This window comes from Acinonyx jubatus, chromosome C2 (genome assembly GCF_027475565.1).
Source record: "Acinonyx jubatus isolate Ajub_Pintada_27869175 chromosome C2, VMU_Ajub_asm_v1.0, whole genome shotgun sequence".
Classification (NCBI taxonomy): Eukaryota; Metazoa; Chordata; class Mammalia; order Carnivora; family Felidae; genus Acinonyx; species Acinonyx jubatus.
In genome coordinates, this window is record NC_069384.1 from 6,271,789 (window position 1) to 6,299,044 (window position 27,256).

The 27,256-nt window shown below is 42.8% G+C and overlaps 1 protein-coding gene and 1 long non-coding RNA gene across 5 annotated transcripts; one reads left to right on the top strand and one right to left on the bottom strand.

Annotated features, from left to right (window-relative positions):
- Positions 1-1,193: 1,193 nt before the first annotated feature.
- On the bottom strand, positions 1,194-19,965 carry LOC113594364 (uncharacterized). Of its 4 annotated transcripts, XR_008297527.1 has the most exons (4): positions 19,915-19,965; positions 17,448-19,303; positions 14,812-14,894; positions 1,248-2,687 (listed from the first exon to the last, which is right to left on the bottom strand). It is a non-coding gene; the product is annotated as an uncharacterized LOC113594364 (long non-coding RNA). The 4 variants fall into 4 exon arrangements; XR_008297528.1 differs by lacking the exon at positions 19,915-19,965 and having other exon boundaries at positions 1,194-2,687; positions 19,088-19,814; XR_008297525.1 differs by lacking the exon at positions 19,915-19,965 and having other exon boundaries at positions 1,194-2,687; positions 17,448-19,813.
- An 80-nt stretch (positions 19,966-20,045) lies between these two features.
- Positions 20,046-26,772, top strand: HMGN1 (high mobility group nucleosome binding domain 1). Its single transcript, XM_027041598.2, has 6 exons — positions 20,046-20,220; positions 20,556-20,588; positions 20,673-20,702; positions 20,786-20,836; positions 24,202-24,330; positions 25,918-26,772. Exons 1-6 carry the CDS (start codon positions 20,206-20,208, stop codon positions 25,963-25,965), a joined length of 306 nt encoding a protein of 101 aa, XP_026897399.1. The 5' UTR covers positions 20,046-20,205; the 3' UTR covers positions 25,966-26,772.
- The last annotated feature ends 484 nt before the right edge of the window (positions 26,773-27,256 follow it).

The following is a 27,256-nucleotide window of genomic DNA, read 5'->3' on the forward strand; positions in this document are numbered from 1 at the left end:
GAGTGTGAGCCGGGGAGGGGCAGAGAGAGAGGGAAACACAGAATCCAAAGTAGGCTCTAGGCTCCAAGCTGTTAGCACAGAGCCCGTGGGGCTCGAACCCGCAAACCATAAGATCATGACCTGAGCCGAAGTTGGATGCTTAACCAACTGAGCCACACAGGCGCCCTGAGTGGGCTTCTGCAGTTAATAAAGGCCATTGGGGCGCCTGGGTAGCTTAGTTGGTTAGGTGTCTGACTTCAGCTCAGGTGATGATCTTGTGTTTATGGGTTCGAGTCCCACATCCAGCTCTGTGCTGACAGCTCAGACTGGAGCCTGCTTCGGATTCTGTGTCTCCCTCTCTCTCTGCCCCTCCCCTGCTTGAGCATAAAACACTGGAAGGGAGGGAGGGAGGGAGGGAGGGAGGGAGGGAGGGAGGAAGGAAGGAAGGAAGGAAGGAAGGAAGGAAGGAAGGAAGGAAGGGAGCCATTGACCCAAAGTTACCTCAGAGTCTTCTGGGTTATATGGCAAAGTTAGATTTAGGAGGTTACTGAACCCACCAAGTCACTCCCAAAGTAGCGTTTTTGATAGATGCCCATTGTTTTTTATTATTTTGTCTTAGGCCTCTCCATCCACAAAAACATGATTTCTTAGTACACTGGATATTTTGGCATGTTGGGCAAGCTGCAGCTAAGTTTTTCCCATTGTACTTGGGGATCTTTCTTAATAAGTTATCATCTAACTTTACAGAGATTCAATGGTCAATCTGTTGAGTGTTGTATATAATGTAGGTTAAATCTGAGTTGGGTAGCACTTCTTGCAAAGCTTTTCCTAAAGAGGTACTTTATAAGCACCAGAAGCTAAAGCTAGAGTATGTACAAGAGGTCATGAACATTTTATCTAAGTTCTCATCATAATAAAGTACTAGGGTAGTATTTGAAGTTATGTTAGTTAAATCAGTGGGTGACCATCATGTTTTATCAAGACATAATAAAGGGGGAGGTGAAAGCAAACGAATAGGTTTACTATCTTCTAATATCACAATTTATTTAAAAAAAAAAAAAGAGCTGGGGAACCTGGGTGGCTTAGTTGATTGTGTGTCCAGCTCTTGATTTCAGCTCAGGTTATGATCCCAGAGTCATGAGATTGAACCTCATGTCAGACTCTGTGTGGAGCATGGAGCCTGCTTGGGATTCTCTCTCTCTCTCTCTCTCTCTGCCCATCCACTCCTCATGTGCATGCACTCCCTCTCTAAAAAAAATTTTTTTTAATTATTTAAAAAATGAAGCCTAGAAATACAAGCCTGGTCCCAAATCTTGGGAAAGCAATCTACCCTGATGTTTTATCTACTTTTTATCCTCGTTGTAGCTCAAATGTCTCTGATACTCTTTGAGTGACCCATTGAGCAATTAGGCACAAAGATTTTGTCTATTCATGAGCTGTTGCAGGGATTTCTTTGCATCGTTTATTTATTTATTTATTTATTTATTTATTTATTTATTTATTTATTTTTTCAGTTTGTAGGACTTCAGGGAAAAGGACAGTTTTAGTTCTCAAATGATTCCACGTCAGAAAGATGGGAGAAAAATCAAAATGTTAGTTTGAAGAGTTTTGGCTGGGAATTGGCAGACACTAGAAGAAATCAGAATTGAGTCCAGTTTATAATGAATAGTATTAAAATCCAATATCTACAAAGATATGTTATTGAAATATTTTCTTTCTATAATTACTCTCGTTTTTCCCAAAGATAGCCAAATTAATACTAATTTGTTTGCAAAACAAGTCCAGTTTTAATAAACTTGGCCTAATTACTTACATAAGCAGAGCAAGAATAGTGATTGACCATACAAGGTTTTTAAAATCTGCTTTGTTGGAACTTTTTTATAAAGAATTTTAGGTTGAACTTTTAATAGCGTTTCAAGGCTAGAAGCCAAAGTAAATTCTTGCTCTCAGATTCTCCTGCAATACCTGTAGATTTGGGTGAATTCATCCTCTCGAGGTCCCCAAAATATTCTGAAGTTCCTGCACCTGCCAGGAAGTGACTTTCTTTACTCATCTGGTAAGGCTGCTGGGAACTCTGTAAGCAAGGTCTCAGGCCAATTTCCAAGGGGCTTTAATGGCTCCATGCTTCATAAAGTCAACCTCAGTTCCTTAAAGCTGCCCGGTCATATCTGAGTCTATACATGTCTCTTTGAAATATGACATTCTAGTCAAAGCCTTCATAAAATAACCAACATTTCTAATGGTGTCCTGTTCCAAGGAGAACAGATTTTTATTGAACTTATGCAAACAATTATAACTGCCAGGAAAGAAAGAAAACTCACTGAGAGTTTCTGGACTTTGGAGAGTTCAGGGAGAGAGAAACGATAAATGTTTTCAATTTGTTCACAAAGGTGTATTTTATCATATTTCTGTAAGTCATACATACCTTAAGAGAAAAGGCTTCCTTAAATCTGGAAGAGCAAATATTAGAGAACCAGTAATGTTTCAAAGAAGAGCCATAAAAACCATAATCATCTTCCTCAATTCATTCAGTCCCGTATTATTAATTCTTGTTCTGTTTGAATGGAGCTTCCCCACTAGTTCTAGAAATTCTTACTCAGCTTAGTTTTATAAACTCAAGGACATCAGAAACCTGGTGTTTGTCAAAAAGTCCTTTTCATGAATCTCCTTGAAGATGAGACACATTTTCAAGAGCATCAGAACAATAACTGTAAACAGCAAAAAAAAGACTCAAAATGGACATGGTTAAAGATCTGATGAGAGGTCATTATAATGCAGTTGACAAGGATATCCAGTTGTTTTGGTGACTCACAACATATCAATAATTAGAATGTCAGGTGATGACCATATACCAGAACATATTAAAATTTTAGAAATTTCATAAAATTTCTGAAACAGTTACAGCATTTACCCCTACAATATAATCTAAGAAAGTTTGTCATTTGTTTGACAATGCTTCCCATGTAACTTAACATATCAAATAAGCAAGCCTAATTAGTCAAAAGGACTTCATTTACAATTTGAATCTTGGCAAGTTTTGTTAAAAACCTCAGTAGGTTTTAAAGTGCCTGCCTACATGAAAAGATGCTCAACGTCGCTCCTTATCAGGGAAATACAAATCAAAACCACACTCAGATATCACCTCACGCCAGTCAGAGTGGCCAAAATGAACAAATCAGGAGACTATAGATGCTGGCGAGGATGTGGAGACACGGGAACCCTCTTGCACTGTTGGTGGGAATGCAAATTGGTGCAGCCGCTCTGGAAAACAGTGTGGAGGTTCCTCAGAAAATTAAAAATAGACCTACCCTATGACCCAGCAATAGCACAGCTAGGAATTTACCCAAGGGATACAGGAGTGCTGATGCATAGGGGCACTTGTACCCCAATGTTTATAGCAGCACTCTCAACAATAGCCAAATTATGGAAAGAGCCTAAATGTCCATCAATTGATGAATGGATAAAGAAATTGTGGTTTATATACACAACGGAGTACTACAGGGCAATGAGAAAGAACGAAATATGGCCCTTTGTAGCAACGTGGATGGAACTGGAGAGTGTGATGCTAAGTGAAATAAGCCATACAGAGAAAGACAGATACCATATGTTTTCACTCTTATGTGGATCCTGAGAAACTTAACAGAAACCCGTGGGGGAGGGGAAGGAAAAAAAAAGAGGTTAGAGTGGGAGAGAGCCAAAGCATAAGACACTCTTAAAACCTGAGAACAAACTGAGGGTTGATGGGGGGTGGGAGGGAGGGGAGGGTGGGTGATGGGTATTGAGGAGGGAACCTTTTGGGATGAGCACTGGGTGTTGTATGGAAACCAATTTGACAATAAATGTCATATATTAAAAATAAATAAATAAATAAATAAAGTGCCTGCCTAAATAAGATCATAGATCATTATACTACTTAATATTTAATTATCTATTTAACCAAGATGGCAATAAGAGATTCCAAAGGCAAATACAAAGGGTTACCTAGTTGTTAGCAAAACTTAGCTCCTTTTAATATTGAGAGATCTCAGATTTGTTAAGTAATCAAAGACCTGATAAAGACAAAACAAAGCAACTATGGTTGGGCACAGGGGAAGGGGGAGGGGAGGGAGGGCAGATAAAAATTTTGTTCACGATTTCTTACCAAGAGCAGATCAATAATCCAAGAAAGCTTCGTCTTTTTAACCGAGAAAAAGGCCAAATTTCTATTTTATATCAATTTACTTTTAAAACTCATTCATTCCACGGGGCTCCTGGGTGGCTCAGTCGGTTAAGCGGCCGACTTCGGCTCAGGTCATGATCTCACGGTCTGTGAGTTCGAGCCCTGCGTCGGGCTCTGTGCTGACCGCTCAGAGCCTGGAGCCTGTTTCGGATTCTGTGTCTCCCTCTCTCTGACCCTCCCCCGTTCATGCTCTGTCTCTCTCTGTCTCAAAAATAAATAAATGTTAAAAAAAAAAATTAAAAAAAAAAAAACCTCATTCATTCTAACCTTCATCAGTCCTGACCATGCATAAAATTCTTTTTCCAAAGATTTCACAAACCTGCAACTTTCTTTTTCATTCAGATTTTCCTAAGCCTTCTCTCTCTAAGTAACCAGTCTCATATTAGGACAAAATTACTTTTCTTTCCCTCAACCAAAATGTATTCCCGTTCCTCATATCTTTCTTGTTAAAAACACAGCTTACTTTCCTTACATACAGAGTGGCCTTCTTTATCACTTTCTAGCAGTCTCAATTACATTTGTCAGAATTCTTAATGCTTAGAAACCTTAATTTCTGGTAAAAATTAAGTAGTAACCAATTGTGAACGGTCACACTAGAATACTTAAGATCAGAAATGTAGGAATACATTTCAGAATTTCTAGGAAACTTTTTTTTTAATTGTACAACTTTCAATAAAACACACAGTATGTTTACCAACAGACCCAAGTATCCCCAGTTTCTCCACAACAAGAAGGCAGAAGGGGACCTACATTCAGTAATCAATGCTTTAGTATTCTATCTTATTTGGCAAAGACTTAGATATCCAATAAATTCAACCCAATTTGTCGTTTAACTTAGCAAAACTTCAAAGTTTCAGGTAACCAAAGATTTTGAAAGCTAGAAACCTTTTTATTTATTTAACCTAATTGCTTGTGACAGTTACCCGGGAAAACTTCATGAGACAGACAAAATCAACCATCATTTTAAGTCATTTTTCTGCTGCCAAATTGCAACAAAGATAACACAAGTTTATTTGACATTTAGTAAACCTTCACAGAACAATGGTGGTTTTTTTTAATTTTTTTAAATGTTTTTATTTATTTTTGAGAGAGAGAGGGAGACAGAGTGAGAGCCAGGGAAAGGCAGAGAGACAGGGAGACACAGAATCCGAAGCAGGCTCCAGTCTCTGAGCTGTCAGCACAGAGCCCAATGCGGGGCTCAAACTCACAAACCATGAGATCATGACCTGAACCAACTCAGAAGCTTAACCCAGTGATTCATCCAGACACCCCAATGCAGATAACTCTAAAGACATGTCTATTTTAATTAAACCAACAAACTTGAACTAGTTTTAATATTGAATATTTTCCCAGATAGCATAAATTTGAAAAACATTTGGGTTAGTCTCCATCTTTCTGAGTTTTAGAACGCCCAATTCATTCTTATAAGCACTTGGCCTTTAAACCAATTAAATAGAGCTCTTTTATGAATTAATTTTAGCAAGACCATCCAGGAGGTAGAAAACATATCTCACATTTTTTATAACACACATGTACACAAACAAGATGCAAACAAAATCTAACCTTCATTTCATTAATATTTGTGCAGAGGACATTGAAAGCCTGATTTCCAACTCTTTTCTTTTTTAAAAAAATTAATTGCAAAATAGCATTATAATTTATGGACCCGTGAATTGGTCATTTCCCATTTTCCAATATAACACAGCTGGTGTTGTCCAAAGATGCCCAAAAGCTACAGCAACAAATAAACCGCATGAGGCCCAGAATACCTCTGAGTGTCGGTTGCTCCCCAAAGCCAAGGGCTTCACCGACTAAACCAAATAGCTTCCTAGTTTCTGGCTGCTTAGTCTTACAACCAGCTCTCTCTATGCTGGTTATGCACACACAAAAAAACTAAGGGGTGACTGGCTGGCTCAGTGGATGGAGCATGTAACTCTTGATCTCAGGGTTGTAAGTTCAAGCCCCACTTTAGGTGTAGAGATTATTTCAAATTAAATAAAATGTTTTATTTTATTTTATTGTATTATTTTTTTTATTTTTATTTTTAGAGAGAATGCGCAAGCAGGGGAGAGGAGCAGAGGGAAAGAATCTTTAGCAGGCTCCATGAGACCATGGAGTCTGACTCGGGGCTCAATCCCACAACTCTGGGATCAGGACATGAGCCAAAATCGAGAGTTGGATGTTCAACCCACTGAGCCACCCAGGCGCCCCTTAAATAAAATCTTAAAAAAAAAAAAAAAAAAAAAAAAGAGAAGAAAAGAAAAGAAAACTAATTTAGACATATCGAAGAACACTATCTGAGACTCAGGTTATCCTTTTAAATTTTCCCACCTAAGTAAGTACTTGCAAGTAGAGTGCTGTATGTGTTGCACAGATAGTCTGCCGGAGTTCCTGTGGGTGCTTGATGGTTTTCTAGGAGCTGTTCGGCTTTTTTTTTTTTTTTTTTAGTGCTTATTTATTTATTTTGAGAGAGAAAGAGAAAGAGAGAGAAAGAGAGAGCAGGGGGAGGGGCAGAGAGAGAGGGAGAGAGTCCCAGTGCAGAGCCTGACGTGGGACTCGATCCTATGAACCATGAGATCATGACCTGAGCCGAAATCAAGAGTTGGAAGCTCAACTGACTGAGCCACCCAGGAGCCCTAGCTGTTCGACTTTTAAAGCACAATGCCCTAGTCATTTTTGTTTCCATTTTGGTATAAGGCTTGAGCAAAATCTAAGGATGTTGAGTGTGATGGATCAAAGGGTGCTTCTTGTGAGTGTCACTTCCAAACAGCCATAATACAGTCTTCTGGGTCCCGGTTTCTCCCAGCGAGGTCTAAGACCACTGGGGGGGTTCAATCCCTATGTGTGCATCCGCAGATGAGCCAATCGCTAATTACTTTATGAGATGGAAATTCCTATGGGACTTGAGGAATACCCTCAGCCACTTCCGCGAGACTTCCAGTCACCTGAAAGTGGCTTTAGGCCAGAAGGAGCAAGAGTCCCTTCTCTTCGGAGATGAGTGATTCAGTCTCTCATATTTCTAGCCAGTGAATCTACTCAAGCCTTATATGAATAACATCAATTAGCATAATGTCAAATTAAAGCAACCTACCCATAACTCCAACCCCTCTAGATTATTCCCATGTGGAGAATATTACCAGTAACTCTCAACAGCTTGAATAAAAGTCAGTACTGCCAACCTAAATCGAGGAGGTCTGGATATTCCTGCGGGGAGGTCACCAGATACACCTGTGAGGTGCCGAGACGTCAGAGGGCCACACAGGGCCCCTGCTGATACCAAGCACCAGGCCCGGCGGACCCCACGTGTTTCTCGGGCTGGCTGCTCTGCTATCCTGCCTGCTATACCAAGAAATGCTGAGGAAGAATGAACAAAACTTTTTAAAAATTTTAAAGAGAAAAGAAGAGTCTCATTCAAGCCCACGTTAGGGCAGCTTCCTGGGGAAACACGCTCTTCACAGGGAAGGAAGTACTCCGGAGAATGAACAGTTTTTATAGGGTTGTATACTCTTTTTTTACATCTTCTAAAAACTCCAAAAATTATAGATTAGCATATAGGCAGGAATCACAAGTTTTGTGACCAAGGAATGCAGGGAGTAGTATGATTGATATCTCAGGCACAAGATGGTTTTCCTTTAGGCTACCCATTCACAGAGCAGGTGCACAGCACATGGGTGGTGGAGCCACAACTCAGGCTCTGGGTTTGATTTATGTATAGTCACATTGACTTAGAAAGAAATCTAAAATGGCATCCTTCGTGTATCAGGCCTCCAGAGGGTTTTTCTCTCGTCACTACACATTTCTGCTTCAAGAAAACGTGAAGTTGGGGCACCTGGGTGGCTCAGTCAGTGGAGCGTCCATCTCTGGCTCGGGTCACGATCTCACAGTTCACGAGTCGGAATCCCACACCAGGCTTGCTGCTGTCAGCACAGAGCCCACTTCAGATCCTCTATCCTCCTGTCTCTCTGCTCCTCCCTGCTCACACTCTCTCTCTCAAAAATAAAAATAAACATTTAAATAATAATAATGATTAAAAAAAAAAAACGTGAAGTGAAGCGACTCGAGAGCGGTCAAGTAAACTCTTTCCATGGAATGGCATCTCGGCTCGTAGGTGAGGCTGAACTGACCAAACCAAAGGACAGGGTGGAGCTTGCCTCACCTCTTTTGCCTTCAGCTGGACCATCCAAAGCTACCAGATAGTCCTATTGGCTCCTCTACTCACTGGAGACTTAGATGAACTGGGAGGGAGAACCCCCCTGAAGTGATAGCAACTCCTGCCCCCCTGCCTCCCTCCCCAGTGACTTTCAGGCAGAACAGGAGGCATCGCTATTCCCCACCCCTACCAGAATACCCCACTACACTACCACATCCCCCAACCAGGAGGATTGCCAATTCCTGGTAAGGCAAGAATTTGACCAAAAACAAAAACAAAAAAACTGAAGAATGCCCTTGACTGTGCAGTCATGGTGGAAGAGCACCAGCAGTACCTGGCCTTCAGAGACAACCCATTTTGAACAACTAACATCTGTCCTATGGCTTCATTTTGACACCTCGCAAAAAGAGCACTAACGCTGAAAGCTGAATCATTCTACTAGCAAGTGGAAAGAAAGCATGAACGCCAGGACATCTCAGGATCAATCCGTTTCTATCTGGTTCAGGTTAAGCCAACAATCACACCACTCCAACCTCTGCTTCCGTTGCCACATCCTCCCTGACACTCCTCTGGCCCTCTTGACTGAAGTCGATCCAGATGGGTAAACTGGGATAATCTCCCTCCCCATTTAAAAATCTTTAACTTAATGGGGCGCCTGGGTGGACTCAGTCCGTTAAGCGTCAGACTTTGGCTCAGCTCACGATCTCGCGGTTCTGTGCTGACAGCTCGGAGCCTGAAGCCTGCTTCGGATTCCGTGTCCCCTTCTCTCTCTGCCCCTCCTCCGCTCACGCTCTCTCAAAAATGAACAGATGTTTAAAAAATTTTTTAATGAAAATCTTTAACTTAGTCACATCTACAAAGCCCTTTTGCCACATAAGGTAGCATCGTCACAGGTTCTGGATATTAAGAGGCAGCTATTTGGGGGGTGGGGTGTTATTCTGCCTACTTGTAAAGACCATACTAGGGGCGCCTGGGTCATCAACATTTGGGTGAACTAAGTAAAGCCTGCATCGGTTGTGTCCGTGACTGGCACAAACCAAGCACAGGCAGTGACCTGGAAGGCACAAACTTCCCAGCCCCGCGGTGAGCGTCAGCTGCCAGAGGCCTGCACGGTTCTGGTGTGTTGGCGGCCTGCTTTAGGGTCCAAGGGTCCGAGGAGTGAAGTAGGAGAATCTCTGGGAAAATTGCACTTGAGTAAAGCTGAATCTTCAAGCAGTCTTGAGTGTGTGCACACAAGTGTGCGTGTGTCCCACTGCGTGAGGACCTAAGGAGAAAGAAGGAGGTAACATAGTTGCAGGATCGTTTACCACAATGCCTGGGATCCCTGGTCTCACCGCTTTGAAGAATGAAGAGGCGGACACAAAACGAGCAGCGGGCATTAATATTGCTAGATAGTAGTTGAACAATATTGTGAATGTACTAATGCCACTGGATTGTACATTTTAAAATAGTTTCGGGGCACCTGGGTGGCTCAGCCGTTTAAGTGCCCGACCCTTGGTTTTGGCTCAGGTCATGATCTCACAGTTGTTGGGACTGAACCCCACGTCAGGCTCTGTGCTCCCTCTCACCCCCGTTGGGAGCTCGTGTGCACTCTCTCTCTCAAAATACACAAATATCTAAACAAATTAAAGTAAAATAAAATAGTTACATGTTATGTGAATTTTACCTCAATTTAAGAAAAATACCGCTAAAACCAAATAACCTTTTAAATGTTTTTAGGTCTCATGGGGCACCTGGGTGGCTTGGTCGGTTAAGTGTCCGACTTCGGCTCAGGTCACGATCTCATGGTCCGTGAGTTCGAGCCCCGCGTCGGGCTCTCTGCTGACAGCTCAGAGCCTGGAGCCTGTTTCACATTCTGTGTCTCCCTCTCTCTCTGCCCCTCCCCTGTTCATGCTCTGTCTCTCTCTGTCTCAAAAATAAATAAACGTTAAAAAAATAATAATAGTAATAAAAATAAATAAATAAATGTTTTTAGGTCTCTTTGTTATGGTATACCTTTCTGAATATGCAAAATTCAGTAGTTTAAAATGTAATCTTATTAGTGTAAGAAATTTCATTTAATTCTCAAATTTTCACAGGCTTTAGACTATGTCCAGAAGAAATGTATCTCTAAATAAATTTTTCGTTAGCTTTCAAAAAATTATTTTAAAATAATCTCAAACTTATAGAAACGTTGCAGAAAATTAAAAGTGGAGTCAAAAGCCAGGCTCGTCTATTTCTGCTAATAATGCTGTATCTGGTTTCTCTGAATGCAAAGGAAAATGAGAAGACATTCAGATGGGAATAACATTTTATATTATTTGACTACATGAAATGTCATATTAGGTTCCCTCTCCTGTTTTTGCCTTAATAAAAATTACACCAAAGTGAAATCTTCATCAGTTACATTGCTTCTGAGAAAGGACTCAGAAAAAACTTTTTAAACATTACGTTGACCTTTGAACAACAAAGGAGTTAGGGAAGCCAACTTCTCCGATGCAGCTGAAAATCCATGCATAACTTTTGACTCCCCCAAAATTTAACTACTAATAGCCTATTGCTGCAGAAGCCTTACCAGTAACATAAACAGCCAATTAACACATATTTTGTACATTATATGTATTATATATATAAAACGTATATTGTATGTATATATAATACATATTGTATGTATATTTTATGTATTATATATGTATAATTTGTATTATATATAATACATATATAATATATACTAATATATATTATATGTATAATATTGTGTATATATATGTTGTATATATATACATATACCTGATACTGAAGCTAGAGAAAAGAAAATGTTATTAAGAAAATCATAAGTGGGGCACCTGAGTGGCTCAGTTGGTTAAGCATCCGACTTCAGCTCAGGTCATGATCTTGCAGTTCTCAGGGTTTGAGCCTCGCATTGGGCTCTTGTTGACAGCTCAAAACCTTGAGCTTGCTTCAGATTCTGGGTCTCCCCCTCTCTCTGCCCCTCTCCCCCTTGTGCTCTGTCTGTGTCTCTCTCTCAAAAATAAATAATAAACATTAAAAATTTTTCTAAAAATCATAAAGAAGAGAAAAATACATTCACAGTACTTTACTGTATATATCGAAAAAAGAATTGTGTATAAGTGGACCTGTACAGTTCAAACCCATGTTGCTCAAGAGTCACATGTATTTGAAAAATGTAAAAGTAGCATTAAGAGAACTTTTTTTTCCTTCTTTTAGTTTCCTTCTTTTAGTTGTTATTCTGGCCAACACTCCAAACCACAGACGTGGGGTGACATCTAACCAAAGGAAACAGCTTCCTCTTGTAGGCTATGAATGGGCATCCCTCAAACCATGTCAGCTGAACACATCTATACCGCTGCCTCTGCTTTTAGAGTTCACACAAGCCAGGGAAACCTTGAACCCTTTCGTGATCTCAAGAGTCAGGTTGAACAAGTGCCTCTTAACAATGGAGTAGAATATTTCTGCTCAAGTCTCAAAGAGTATGAAGTGGCTGCCCATTTGAGGGGGTGATTCCCTTTGGAAGCCACAGAAGCTGAATGATCTGGGAGAGATGCAGGGAATGTTTTTGAACTGTGCTCCCCCAGAATTCAATTGTTGAAACCTAATCCCCATTAGGATGGTATTTGGAGGTGGGGCCTTTGGGAGGTGACTAGGTCATGGGGGCGGAGCCCTTGTGAATGGGATCGGTGCCGTTATAAAGACCCCAGAGAGCTGCCTTCCCCTTCCTTCCAAGTTGAGGACACAGCAGGAAGACAGCCATCTAGGAACCAGGAAGCAGGGAAGCAGGTTTTCGTCACACATCGAAACAGCCGGCACTTTGGTCTTGGACTTCCCAGCCTCCACAACTATGAGAAGTAAATGTCTGTGGTTTATAAGTCATCTAGTCTACGGTACTTTGTTAAAGCAGCCAGAACATAAACTAAGATGCTTCCTTTCCATATTTAGAAAGGCAAGGTTCACTTGTGAGCAGAAAAGAATAACGTGACCAATTTCTAGCTGGCTTATTGTTCTGTCTAAAATAACAATCATAAGAGCCCACATGAATAAAGAAGAGGTGGTATATATATATATGTGTGTGTGTGTATATATAGGTATATATGTATATATATACCTATATATACCTATATATACATATATATACCTATATATACCTATATATATACATATATATATACATATATACCTATATATACACACACAGGTGTATATATATATATATATGCATATATATATATATACCTATATATACACACACACACATATATGTATATATATGTATATATATGTATATACATACATGCAATGGAATATAACTCAGCAATAAAAAGAATAAATTTTTGCCATTTCCAACAAAGTGGTTGGAAGTAGAATGCATTATGCTAAGCAAAATACATCAGAAAAAGATAAATATGATTTCACTCATATATGGAACTTGAGAAACACGACAGATGAACATAGGGGGAGGGAAGCAAAAAGATAAAAACAGAGGGAGAGGCAAACCATAAGAGATTCTTAAATACAGAGAACAAACTGAAGGTTGCTGGAGTGGGGGGAAGTTGGGTGGGAGGATGGGCTAAATGGATGATGGGCATTAAGGAGGGCACTTGTGGGGGTGAGCACTGGGTGTTTTACGTAAATGATGAATCACTAACTTCTGCTCCTGAAACCATTATTACACTATATGTTAACTAACTTGGATTTAAATAAAATTTAAAAATAATAAATATATAAATAATAACAACAACAAAAGAATAAGAAAGGGCACATGCCCAGATACCATAAAAGTGAAATGAAATGACATGAAATATAAAATAAAAAGAAATGAAATGAAATAAAATAACAATCAGTACGATGAACTGCCAAACAGGCAACCTTGTAATAACAATAATTCCAATTATCTAAGAACAATTATGTAGTCATGCACCCATAAAGTTTGCAAACAGGCTAGAAACATAACTACATGGTGACTTCTACAACTATCTGTCATCTTAGGGCTCTCTCTGTTCTGGCGTTTCTGGCACATTCAGCACAGTGATCATCAAAAGCTCCGTATGGGGGCCTAGGTTTTTGCTCTTTTCTGCCACCCCCTTCCGCAGCAGCATGGATATCCAACAGAGTGGTGAACGGTAGGCATTCAGTGTTCCCACCATCTTGGGAACCTTCTCTTGCTCACAGGCTTGTCTCACACCTACCCCAGTTTATCATGTCTTCACTCCCTGGACACACTGGCTCAGAGACTGGCTTCTGGAGACACAGCACGGTAGGGCACAATGCAGTGGGGGCTGGAGATGTTTCATTTCCTCCCCTCCCCTACTTTCTAACTTCAGTCTGGTTTCTGCCCTACCTCTCCTGCTCCATCAGGACAATCGGTGACATCCTAGTGGTCAATGTAGTGGGCACTTTACAATCCCCCCCTCCACACCCTCTCCACACCCCTGCACCCCTCTTCTTTCATCCCTACCTGGCTGGTTGCCCCCCATCCACACAGCCTAAGAAACGCACCTGATTCTCAGCCCATTGCCCTCTTTGTCCTTCCTGACAGAACCCTTCTTTTGTTCAGGTATCCACTCCCTGCACCCCTGGCCCTACCCTCAACTCCAGGGTTGGGGGGGGGGGTCTGATTTAATCTAAGGGTGGCCCATTTCCCCTCGCATGTCACCCAATTCTGGCCAGCAAGTAAAGGCAATTGAGTAAGGGATTCTGGGGGAAAGGGGCTTCTTTCTCTGGATGTTATAAATCTGGATGTGATGTGCAGAATTCCCCTTTCAACTGAGAATGAAGCCAATTTGGAAAGAGGCACGACAACTGGGAGAGAAAAACTGGGACTGTGATAACACATTAAGCTGCTGAATCCCCCAGTCCAGAACATTCTACAGTGGAGGAGCTTCCATTTCCTTATTGCTTATGCTGATACAGGTTTCTATTCCTCATAGCCAAAAGTCTCTCTCGTCTCCTTCGCACCCAGTTTAGGGACGAGCCCTGTCAGTTCCCCCCACCAAAATATATCCCAGATCCTTCCTTCCACTGGTCTTCCCCACAGCCAACATTCATTAGCTCGGCTGCTTTACAACGTCTCACCTGCTGTGCCTTCTTGCGACAACCTGACTTGACGTGGGACCTCTCAGCCTGACCGCACCTCTACTTGGAGTCCAGACCAATGACGTCAGTTCCCCACTACAGCCCGTCATTGCTTCTGTCTTGCGCTTCCTGGCCGCTGCTTTCTTCTCTAACCCGTTTCCCCTCTTCAGATACACCAGGCTCCATCCTACTAGCTGTTTCCTCTGTCCGGAAGCCTTCTCCTTCCGAGCCACCAAAGGCCCAGGACACCTTACCCTTCCCTTGTGCCCTGAGAGGCCCCTGCCTGACTGTCCTGTCTACAGCAGCCCCGCTGGGCAGACCTCCAGCATGCTCTATATTGTGACAACTTTTCTCCCTTCAAGGCACCATCACTACGTGAAAGTATCTGGCTTACTTCTTTATTGTACTTCCTGTAGAACGAAAACCCTGTGAGGACAGACGGCTTGGCTCCTGTGTTCACTGCTGTCGCCCCAGCACCTAGAATACCAGACAAGGTAGGCAACCTGCTTACTGTTATTGATTCTCCCCGCCCCCTCGATTCCCTCAGAACCCTGCCTGTCCCCAGCAGTTCTTACATTAGCCTTGGGATCCACCTCTCTAGAACTCCTCAATCACCACCGCACTATCCACCAGTCAGCATCAATGCAGGGTTTTCCAAAGTGGGGCACGTGGACCCCCGGGTGCAGTAGTGGAGAGGATACTTGTATACAAAGATCCTGAGGGTTCTTGAGGAATTTTTAAAATTTCGTGTTTTCATGTGATTATCCAACATTCTGGATCATCCAGTATAGATTCCCACTTTTTTGCGGGGGGGTGGTGCACAAGTGAGCAAGGGGTAGAGACAGGGAGAGGGAGAGAGAGAGAGAAGCGGGACTCACCGGGGACTCGTGTTTTACTCAAAGCGGGGCTCGTGTTCACCCGAAGAGGGGCTCGAGCTCACCCGACGTGGGACTTGAACTCACCAATGGTGAGATGATGACCTGAACTCAGATGCTTGATGACTGAGCCATCCAGATGCCCCATTCCCACTTTTGATCAAGCATTGCCTCGTTCTAGTGCCTGTGTTGGGTGTGTGTTTAGGTTTAGCAACAAGTGGGACCAGCTTTCCAATTTTATAGGAAAAGCACACAGACATACACGGTTATACACTGCAGCATCCTTTGAAGGATCAAAAGACTGGCACTATTTGAAAGTCAACAGAGAATTGGTTTAAAAATGTTTGGTACATCCATACAGTAGGATATGATTCAGTAATAAAAATGTGCTAATAGGAAACAGACTGCATTAAGTGAAAAATGCAAGGTGCCAAGCAGAATGGAAAAGCAAGGGGTGGGGGGACAAAAGGTATAGATTCATTTGTTTGTATATGCACAAAACATTTCTGGAAGGACACACAAGCAGCAACATTGGTTTCTCCCCGGGAGAACTAGATATCTAGGAGCACAGAAGTAGAACAGAGCCTTCTCTGGAAATAAATCTGAGCCCTTAGAATGTTGAACCACATAAATAGTTCTTTCAAAAATAAATGGAAATACAAAAAGTGGTGTCTGCAATTACCCTCGTTTACTCACAGACATCACAAACACCTTCAGAGGCCAGGCAGAAAATACGGGTGAGACGGACTTCAAGCTGTATTACAAAGCTGTGATGATCAAGACAGTATGGTACTGGCACAAAAACAGACACTCAGATCAATGGAACAGAATAGGGAACCCAGAAATGGACCCACAAATATACAGTCAACTAACTAATCTTTGACAAAGCAAGAAAGACTATCCAATGGAATAAAGACAGTCTCTTCAGCAAGTGGTGCTGGGAAAACTGGACAGTGACATGCAGAAGAATGAGCCTGGACCATTTTCTTACACCATACACAAAAAATAAACTCAAAATGGATGAAAGACCTAAATGTAAGACAGGAAGCCATCAGAATCCTTGAGGAGAAAGCAGGCAAAAGCCTCTTTGATCTTGGCCGCAGCAACTTCTTACTCAACACGTCTCCGGAGGCAAGGGAAACAAAAGCAAAAATGAATTATTGGGACCTCCTCAAGAAAATATGGGTGAGAAAAATCAGCATGGCTGGGACACTGGCAAACTGGACAGAGTGCCTCTTTATAAGTTACAAGGTCAAGGGCATCCCATGGACTGCACACAAAGGAGGCCAGGGGAAGGTAAAGAGCTGAATCTGTATGTGAAATCGTCTGATTTTGACATGTTGCTTAAAAAAAAAAAAAAAAAATCTTTAGGGGCGCCTGGGTGGCGCAGTCGGTTAAGCGTCCGACTTCAGCCAGGTCACGATCTCGCGGTCTGGGAGTTCGAGCCCCGCGTCAGGCTCTGGGCTGATGGCTCAGAGCCTGGAGCCTGTTTCCGATTCTGTGTCTCCCTCTCTCTCTGCCCCTCCCCCGTTCATGCTCTGTCTCTCTCTGTCCCAAAAATAAATAAACGTTGAAAAAAAAAATCTTTAAAACTTTATTGTTATGTATCCAGAAATGTATATACTAAGAGCACAGCTCAATTAACACAAAGTGAACACAACATCCAGACCAAGAAACCCAACATCCAGACCAAGAAACCAACATCCAGACCAAGAAATAGAACATGACCAGCCCCCTAAAGTCTTTCTCATCCAGCCACGGGCTCGCCACCCCACCCTCACACAGGAACTAGTTTCCTGACTCCTAATGGACTAGATTCATTTCCCTGCCTTTGGACATTATGTAAATGAAATCACACTGTACGCATTCTTTTGGAGCTGCATCTGTCAACCTGTGTTTGTGAGATTCCCCTATTGTGTTGTTGTGTGTGACTGTAGGTAGCTCTTTGTCATTGCTGATAAGACTTCCATCCGTTCATGCAATTCATGGGCATTCCAGTGCCAATTCATGGGCATTTCGGTTGCTACCAGCTGGGCCTATGAAAATAAGCCAGCTATGAATATTCTACATCATGTCTTCTGGTGAACGGATGTAAGCAATTTTGTTGGGCATATTTCTAGGAGTGGAATTACTGAGGCATGGAGTGCTTGCTTACCTTTAAGAGATACTGCCAAATGGTTTTCCTATCGAATTCTTGTTCCTCCATGTTCTTATGTGGGCCAATTAAAAAACAAAACAAAAAAACAAACAAACCTGGTCCAAAGCAAACATCTGTAGGCCACCAGTTCGTCACCTCTGGCTTCGTGCAGCTTTAATTCTCATGGGAGAAAGTTCACGAGTTAAGTTCAGATCTCAGCCCGTCATTCCCTTCGAAAGACCTTTCAGCATCTCCTTGGATAATGGCCAAACTCTGCTTGGCATCAAATGATCCCCTGCAGTTTGCCCTTTTTTTGTATTTTGTCTCTTTTCTCTAATTGTCATTGGCCATTCTCCATGTGTCCATCACTGCCACTTAGCGGGCCCTGGGGAACCGTCACATTCTAGTAAGTCCACATGCCCTGGACTGTGCTGTCCCCTGCCTGCGGCTTCCCCTTTCCCTTGCCAGGATGATTTGGGTGACTTCTCTCCTCTAAACTACTACCCAGAGTCTTTACCCTACACGTCCTGTCTGCTGTCTACCCCAAGGCCTAACATAATGCCTGGCACAGCACAGGTGCTCAGTACATGTCTGTGCCATAAACTCAGGGGCTGATGTTAATTTTTTTTTTTTTTTTTTTGTAATGCAGATAGGAGTGAGGAAAAAAGAGAAAAGGATAAATTTTAATCTCACCCTGCTGCTAGTTGTTCTCCACAGAGGCAACTGCTGGCACCATTTTCTCATGAATTCTTTCTGAGTTCCCTAATGAATGTATAGCTTTATATTCAATATAGTTACATATTCAATAGACACCACGAGGAAAAAAAAAAGGCAGAGAACAGAGATGGGGAGTTGCAATTTTAAACTGAAAGGTCAGGACAGGCCCTAATTGAGAGGGTGAAATCTGTGCAAAGACGCAAAGCCCCAAAAGAAGAGAGCCATACTAGTCTGAGGCAGGGCATTCCAGGCAGAGGGAACAGCAGGTGACAAGGCCCTGAAACAGAGGGTGCCCAGCCTGTTTGAGAAGAGGAAGACGAAACAGAAGGACCATCTGTGAAAATCAGTGAACTGGGCCAAACTGCAGGGGACTTTATAAGCCACTCTAGGACTCAGACTTTCTTGAATGAGAAAGGAAGACGCTGGTTATTGAGATCAGAAGGTACATGGTCTGACTGGTGGTTTTCAAAATTCACTTCCTCTATAAACAGCTGGCTCATTCTTTGTTGTAGTTCACTATTACACCATGCGAGGGGCCATAGCTTGGCCAGGCCCTTCAAATGAGGGACATTTGATCTGTTTCCTATCTTTTGGATGCAGAGTCCTCCAACATTTCCTTCTTTCCAAGAGTTCCCGCTGACAATTCTGATTAAAAACTTGTAACCTCACTCAATTCCTTCTTCTAAATGTAATTTTTATGGCGCCTGGGTCGTAAGTCGGCTGAGCCTCTGACTTCAGCTCATTATACCCCGGCTCAGGTCATTATCTCCCGGTTGGCGAGTTCCAGCCCCACGTTGGTCTCCGTGCTGACAGTTTAGACCTGGAGCCTGCTTCGGATTCTGTGTCTCCCCCTCTCTCTTTCAAAAATAAACATTAAAAGAATTTTCTAAAAAACCTAATTTTCTTCTTCACTAAAGAAATGGGGTAACAGGTGAGCTCACTGGTTCCGGGGTTCCCGGCTCAGCCTCCCAGCGTGATGCCCTTTTTCCACTTTAAAAAGGTGCTTAGGTGAGCAACCGGTTAAAAACGGGCTGGAGAGGGTGGGCGTGCTTCCCGCTTCACTTCAGGGAAGGAGAAATCGGCCGCCCAGGAGTCTGCGAGAGGGAAGGCACGTCCTGGGGACCGTGGAGACCCCGGCCCCTCAAGGAACAGATGATCTAAAGAAAGCGACACAGAAAGAGCTGATCTTAGAAAAACCGCGCAGCAGAGACGGGCCTCCGGGGGCCGCGAGCCCAGAGACGTCGCAAAGACCCGCGCCTGCGCAGTGGCACAGGGAGCTGAGCCCGAGCGCCAGCGTTCCTTCCCACGACCTCCCCTCCGGCGCCTGCGCACTGAGGCCGGCTTCCCGAAGGCCTGTGAAACTGGGGCCCACAGATAGCCCTTCTTGCCGACCGAGAAGGGAGAATTGGCTCGTACTTGAATCCATCGTCTCTCCCTTCCCAGTTTATTAGACTAACTATAAATGCCCCATTCCCAATACTCCTAAAAGGGACGGACTCAATCCCTGACGCTCTCTGGGCGCCGGGGGAGCCCAGGTAACTAGGGAGGCTGTGGGTGGGGCCACTCGGCGATCACGTGGCGGAGCTCCGCCAATCGCCGCGCAGACCGCACTTTGCGGCTCGGCTTCAAACAAACTACCGTGAGGTGAGAGCGGCCTCTGGGGCCCCGCCCCCCTCGCCTGGGTCTGGGGCCCCGCGAGACGCCGGGCGGGGGTGGGGGCGCCGGGAGCGGGGGCGGGGCGCAGTGGTCGAGTGACGGCCCGCCTCACCTATTCCGGGCGCGGGCCGCGGCGCGGTGGGCCTCACAGCCAATGGGCGGGGGCGGGGGCGGGGGGCGGCCCGGCCGGCGGGGAGGGGGAGCCAGCGGCCGGGGGGGACGCGGGGGGAGGAGGGGGCGGGCTCCCAATCCGGTTCCATCCGGTTCTCCCACCGCCCCCGCCGCGGGTCGCAGCAGCTCCGGCGGCGGGAGGAGCGGTAGCGGCCAGGCAGCCCAGCTTCGCGAAGGCTCTCGGCGCGCGGCGGCCCGCAGGCACCCGGCACGCGCCCGCCCCGCCGCCACGATGCCCAAGAGGAAGGTGAGCGGCGGCTCGCACGCGCGCCCTCCGCCGCCCGGCCCGCCGCGGCGCCCCGCGAGGCTCAGGTCCCGCCTCGCCCACGGCGGCGCAGGGCCCGGCAGGCGGCCCGGCGCCCGCGGCGGGCCGCGCGCTCGCCCGGCGGCGGCGGCGGCGGCCGCCCGGTCGCGATGTTCTGGAACGTTCGGCGGCCGAAGAGCCGGGTGGGAGATTCGAACGCGGCGGCGGGAAGCCGCTGACGTCACGCGGCCGGGCATTGTTCTCGCGGGCGGGCGCAGGGCGCGCGGGCACTTTTGTTTGCGGGCTGCGCCCACTGATCCGTGTGCTTCCTTCCGCAGGTCAGCTCCGCCGAGGGGGCGGCGAAGGAGGAGGTAAGCCCGCGCCTGTGCCCGGGGGTGGGGCCCGTTCGCACTACCCCGCTCACTCCTTGCTCCTTTTCCTTTTTGTTCCTAAAGCCCAAGAGGAGGTCGGCGAGGTTGTCAGCTGTAAGTAAAGCGAGCCCCGTAAGCGTGTCTTTTGCGTGGGGTCGTGCCCAGTGAAGACACTCAGTGCTACCTTTGCCTTTCAGAAACCTGCTCCTGCAAAAGTGGAAGCGAAGCCAAAAAAGGCGGCGGGAAAGGTAGGTTTCAAACTTACGGGACCGCGGTGGGTTCGAAATGCTGCAGCGCCCCTCGACGCGTGACTTTCTGTTAATAAAAAGTCATCAGCGGCGACTCTAAGGTCTTGTGACATTGTTGGTGACTAAGATCTTGACTTTGAAAGTCTCAGAGTAATCAGATGTTACACTTGCCCGAAAAGTGGAAATTGTCTCCTGTTTTCTTATTGAAGTTTTATAATTGCAGCGACAATTTTTTTTTTTTTTTTTTTTTTTTTTTACCCCTTGGCCTGGGTAAACAATAATGGATCTGGTCCTACTGGTTCAGGGGAGCGTAACGCATTACCTTCATTGTGCTGCAGAATTCAAGACTCAAGACAAGTGAAAATAGTAACAATTTTGATATCTGGTCTTTGCATTGTACGTCACGGTTAGCGTTTGCCCGTTCCATGCATACTTGTGCTTACTCTTGTGACGGTAAACATCAAAGCCAGGATCGTGACCGGGAGAAAGGGGATACGTAGGTTTTGGTGTATAAAGTTCTCAGGCTAGGTGCAGGGAATCCCGTGTGCAGGGGTAAGGGGTTTGTTTTGGTGTTCTGGAGGGGGAACAGGTGTGTTCAGAGGGGTACCCTACATCTTTTTCCCCGAAGAAACTTTTGAGTTAATCCTAAACAACATTATAGTTGTCTCCCTGGAGTAGATTCGAGATTGGGTTGTTCGCTTTGAAAGTCTTTGGAATGAAATTGTTCTTGAGTATATGTTTGAAAAGTTGGGAAAACAAAATCTATGTAAATCATTATAACTTTGATTTGAGGTGGAGCATCGAAACCGCCCTTTGCCAAGCCCTGTGGTCTTCGGGGGAAATTCATGGTGTGATTACTGTTCACTCACAGCTTAAGTGAGAGTTTGTGGTGTTAGGCCCCTTTTCTAAAAGCATAGATGGAAGCTTAGCACTGCATAGGCCAAAGGTTTTTTTTCAGTTTCTTTATTTAAACGTTGTACAGAACTGAGAAAAATCTTACCTTTCCCGTAGAAAGTTCCATTTTTTTTTTTTTTTAAGTATTTGCAGAAGGTGTAAGCATGGTACGTTAATTTAGTATTTTTCACACTAGAGGATAAAGCAGTACATCTTTGTATAAGAAGTTAAAGTAGCCTGGGAACTTTCCGTGAATGGCCAAGAAAAATAGTGGATCTTGTTGCATGATGATAGAATGAGCTATGTACTATTATGACCCGTCTTTGATGCTTTTGAGTTCTTTCAATAAACCAATTTGCTGAAGTAGTATGATTGTTTCCCTCTTAGGTTTTTTTGCTGTTCCTTGTCCTATATTTTGATTTACTTTACAAATTTTTTTGGTGAAAAAAGTTATCCTCATGTTATCCTCACATTTTATCCTCAGTTGGGTTTGGGACATCAGGTGTAATCACTTTTTTTCTTTCTGTCCATGAGAGGCCAACAGGAAGTCTTCCTTGAGGAACAAATTTGTCAACTCAGTTGACAAATTTTCCTTTGCCAAAGGAAAAATGTGGGGTTGGAGGGCTTGGTTTTACTTTACTTTCTAGAATGCATTTTTCAGAGGCAATCCAATTCAAAGCCTGAGTGGAAGGTAAATATTTTGATGTGTTAATTACAGTGTAGACACTTTTTTTTAATGTTATTATTTATTTTTGAGAGAGAGAGGAGAGAGCGGGGGAGGAGCAGAGAGAGGGAGACACAGAAGCACACTCCAGGCTCCGAGCTGTCCCCACAGAGCCCGATGCAGGTCTCAAAACCCCGTGAACTGTTAGATCATGACCCGAGGGAGCGGAAGTCGGACGCTTAACTAATTGAGGCACCCAGGTGCCCTGACACAGTTTTCAAAGTATATGTTTGCCACTGTGTATGTACTTATAACTTGTATAAAATTCTCAGAATTATTTTAAGGGTTGAAACATACGTATGTTAGGAAAACATTGATTTGTTTCATCTGTCTTGCTATAGGTAATTAAAAGTGGTATTGTTTTAGTCCAGGTTATTGTTGTATACTTTGTTTCCATTTTTAAGGTTTTTTACATTTCTACATTAGTGCCCTAGTGGTTACAAAATTAATGAGAAATCTAAAGAGATCAGATTACAGAAGAATAGTTTTGTAAGTACAGAAGTGATTGTGATACTTCACGGTACCAGTATGAGCGGTGCTGTCCTGAATATTTATATTTATAATTTATAGGTTTTTTTTTTTATTTTATTATTTTCCCTCATGTGAGTGTTGACACCTAACAAGGAAACTTAGTCTTTAAAGTTTATTTACAGAGAGGGAGAGGCAGAATCTCAAGCAGGCTCTGCACTGTCAGCACAGAGCCCAGTGTGGGGCTCAAACTCACGAACTGCGAGATCATGGGCTGAAGTCGGTTGCTTAACTCACTGAGCCACCCGGGCAGTCCTCAGAAATTATAGTTTATTCGTGTATTATTAGTGGCTGTCATGCCATCTTTATATATGGAATGCCATCATTGGTTTAAAATACATTGTACTGGTCCCCCCCCTCCCTCCCCCCTGCCGCCCCCTTAGCATTGAAATCGTTTGACCTGTTTGCATGTCTTTGTGGCTGTTTAATTCAAATATTGGTCAGTACTGTTAGGGCTCTTTTATACAACTCCCTGGTGACCTAACTTAATTTAGCTGTTGCTGCATTCTTCATTTACAGGGAATAAATGTCAAGATTTAAACTCCTTCCCCGTTGATGGAGGGTATCCAGAAACACTTTAATATTGCTTAAAAGTGGTTTACATTTTTGAACCTCTTTTATCGTCATACTAATACCTGTGCTTTTCAGATTTTCCAAACATCTGAATGAAAACGATAAACTCAAAATTGATCTTTTTAGCTACTCATTATATAATATCAAGGGATTAGCTGTAGCAGGATAGTCAACCTGACCACACAACATGGTGCTGTGTTCAGGTGAATGGTCTTACTGTGAGGGTGAACATCTTGTCAGGACAGTGGATATATGACAATTTGATCATTATTCAGGCTTAAAAGAAGTTTGGGGATGGGTAGGGTTACAGTGGAAAGAGATTTCCTCCTTTGTTTGCTCATGTGGAACTTCAGAGAATAGTGGGTGATTGAGAAGGCAGAGGAGGATTGTAGCTCAGGCTTTAGGTTTAGAGAACAGAAGTCTAATGAGGCTCGATAATGCCAGTACGGTTAGAGTTCTTAGCGAACGATGTTGTCCTGAGTAGATGGACCTTAGAGTGTCTTCCGTAAAAGATGTGTCCTGGATCTCAGGCTGATGTGTGACATCGTGTTGACATTGCAACTCTTGTGGGGATACTAGCCCTATAGCAACTGAGGAAATGTTGGTGCCAAGTTTTTACTTAAAATATACTCTTACTGTATCCTAGGAGAAATCTTCAGACAAAAAAGTGCAAACAAAGGGGAAAAGGGGAGCAAAGGGAAAACAGGCTGAAGTGGCTAACCAAGAAACAAAAGAAGACTTACCTGCAGAAAACGGAGAAACTAAAAACGAGGAGGTCAGAAGTGCTGTGTGTTGATTTGACTCTGAACCATAGATAATCTGTTATATATTTTTATGTAGCAGATGAGACTGTCTTTATTGTTGTTTTTTTCTTACAATGTTAACAAAGGTTTGTACGGTAACATCAAATGAATAGACAGATGGCTTATATTAATTAGATATTTAAAATCAGTAGGTAGATGGGTTTTTTTTAAAGGAGTGAATAAGAACTTTTAATATGCTCAGAATTTCACCAGTAACAAGTTCACACAAGTACAGCGTATGTTGTACGCAGGATTCGTTATAATAACTACTGACGTGAGTTAATTTCTAAAAGGTTTAATATACCAAATGGTGTAACACTCATTTTTCTTTCATGTTTTGGGATATTGTTTAAACAAACAACCTAGGCCCTTATTTTTGAAATTGCCATCTATAGAACTGTTAAAAATCATGTTTTTATTTTGGATATTGCTTCAAAAATGTTTTGAATCCATTCCTCATTTGGGACATTTTTCCCACTTTCATTTCAGATAAGTCCATTTTTCTTAAAAGTGGCTACTTGTTTTAGGATTAAATAATAACTTAGATCAAGCAAATAAAAAGACTTGGTGTCCCTAATCGTTACGTTTTTAAGCCACGAGAAGAGGCCTTTTCTTAAACAAATAGGCTACAGGTTTCAATAAATAGTTTTTCTTAAGGCAAGCATTTTTTTAATGTTAATGGTTAAACCTGGGAAGATAAATAGTGTATGGTATTTTAAAAACATTTATAGATCAAATCTTAAAACAACAAACCACTTGTTTCTAACTTGTGAAATCTGTTGCCACAATTTACTTTTAATTTGTAGTTCTGACCACACATCAAATATCCGGTGATGTTATGATGAGATTACTAATCTAGCTGTTAGGGAAGAATTTGACCATCCGGTACATGTTATCACACTACACTTGATTGTTAATATTCATGGTGGTTGTGTTCTAGAAGGTTGTGTGAATACTGAAAAATTGCACGTGGAGGAAATACGACGTTAGATTCTTAGCTGCACTCTGATCACGTTTCCATCAAACAGTTGATGCATAATCTGTGTGTTTCTGTTGACTACGTGTTGTTGATGCATCAGCTTTGAACTGGGCCAACAGAAACAGTACTGGAACTCAGGCCGAAATGATGCTATCCAGCATACGTATTTTCTCCATAAGGCACATCCCAACCTTCTTGCATTTAGCCATAGTAGATGGTATCGTATTAGTCCAGTCAACATCAAGAAGCACAGAAAAAGAAATGTGAAATGTATGGCACTTTAAATAAACTGCAAAAAAGGCACCTGTTTAGAACTGAAGCAACCATCCCAGCTGGGAATGTGCATGTTTGGCATTGCAAAGAAAGTTTTAAGTCTATTGAAGTGCCATGAGTATTGATTTTGTGGTTGCAAATTTTAGTGAAGAGGCAAATTTACAAATACAGAATCTACATATAACGAGGGTCACCTGTAATTACATAGAAGTAAAACTTACATTGCATTAAATTTTAAAGATCTTGGAGATCGTAACAGTGACCCAGAAATCAAATATTTGATCATTATTTTTTCTTTGATTTGCAGAGTCCAGCCTCTGATGAAGCAGGAGAGAAAGAAGCCAAGTCTGATTAGTATCATATCCCATGTCTTACCAGTGGTCCCTGTCTCCCTTCTTGTACAATCCAGAGGAATATTTTTATCAACTATTTTGTAAATGCAAGTTTTTTAGTAGCTCTAGAAACATTTTTAAGAAGGAGGGAATCCCACCTCATCCCATTTTTTAAGTGTAAATGCTTTTTTTTAAGAGGTGAAATCATTTGCTGGTTGTTTATTTTTTGGTACAACCAGAAAATAGTGGGATATTGAATATGGGAGGCTTTGATCGTCTTGGGTGTCAGCTTAACATTCCATAGATGGGGTAGTTTTTATATCCTATAATACCAAGCATACTAAATGGCAATTTGGTGTCAGTCGTGCATTTAATATGTCTTGAACATTTTAAATTACTTCTATTCCCATGTTGTTTTTGGTAGAATTGTTTCCTAAAGAAAACCACTCCTTGATCTTGGCTCTCCCTGTCAGAATTTTGTGCATTCTGTAACATCTTGGTCGTGGTAGTCCAGTTTCCTAGTAACTTTGTTAATGTGCTGTGCGAGATTGAAAATTTGAGTATGTAGCGTATATGACATTAAATTGTGAATTAATGGGACTTAACAGTGTAACAGCATATCAACATTTGAAGATACCGGTACTTGATATACTGTTAAGGGAAATTTGCCTCCAAATTTTAAGCTGGAAGGTCACTGGAATAACTTTGAGAAAAGAACCACAGCTACATGGTTTTTTTAGGTTTTCGGTACGTACATTAAGAATTATGTACAAATTGAATTGTCTGTACTGATCCTCAGAACAAGAAATAAAAACTCAATTATGAAAGAATTTCTTGAAGCACATAAATTAAGTTCTGGCTTATATTTTATTACAAGAATTTCCACCTTTGTTCTTGCAGAGTTTTCTTAAAATTTGAAAGTGGAGTATTTAATTTTTTTTGTAATACTTGAACATGTACAGTGTTCTTTGAAGATACTTTGGCCTAAATTGATTTAATAATGAGCAAATGGTCCAGCGTCCTCTGAAGCAAACGAAACGTAACTCTTTGTTCTTCATATGAAGTGAGTTTGTAAGTACTGAGTAAGCTAGAACTGCATCTACTGTGGTTTGTGTTTGCATATTCTGAGATTTGCTCTCATATATATCGTATTTCTGCTCTGCCGTGTAAATGGTCTTCAAGAGGTAGTATTGGAGACCTGTGCCGAATCGGCAAATGCACACACGGCCAGAGAAAGCACCAGGCCAGGGTTACCACTGAACAAGGGGAGACCTGGAAACCATTTAAACCTCTCAACACTTGACATGTTATTTT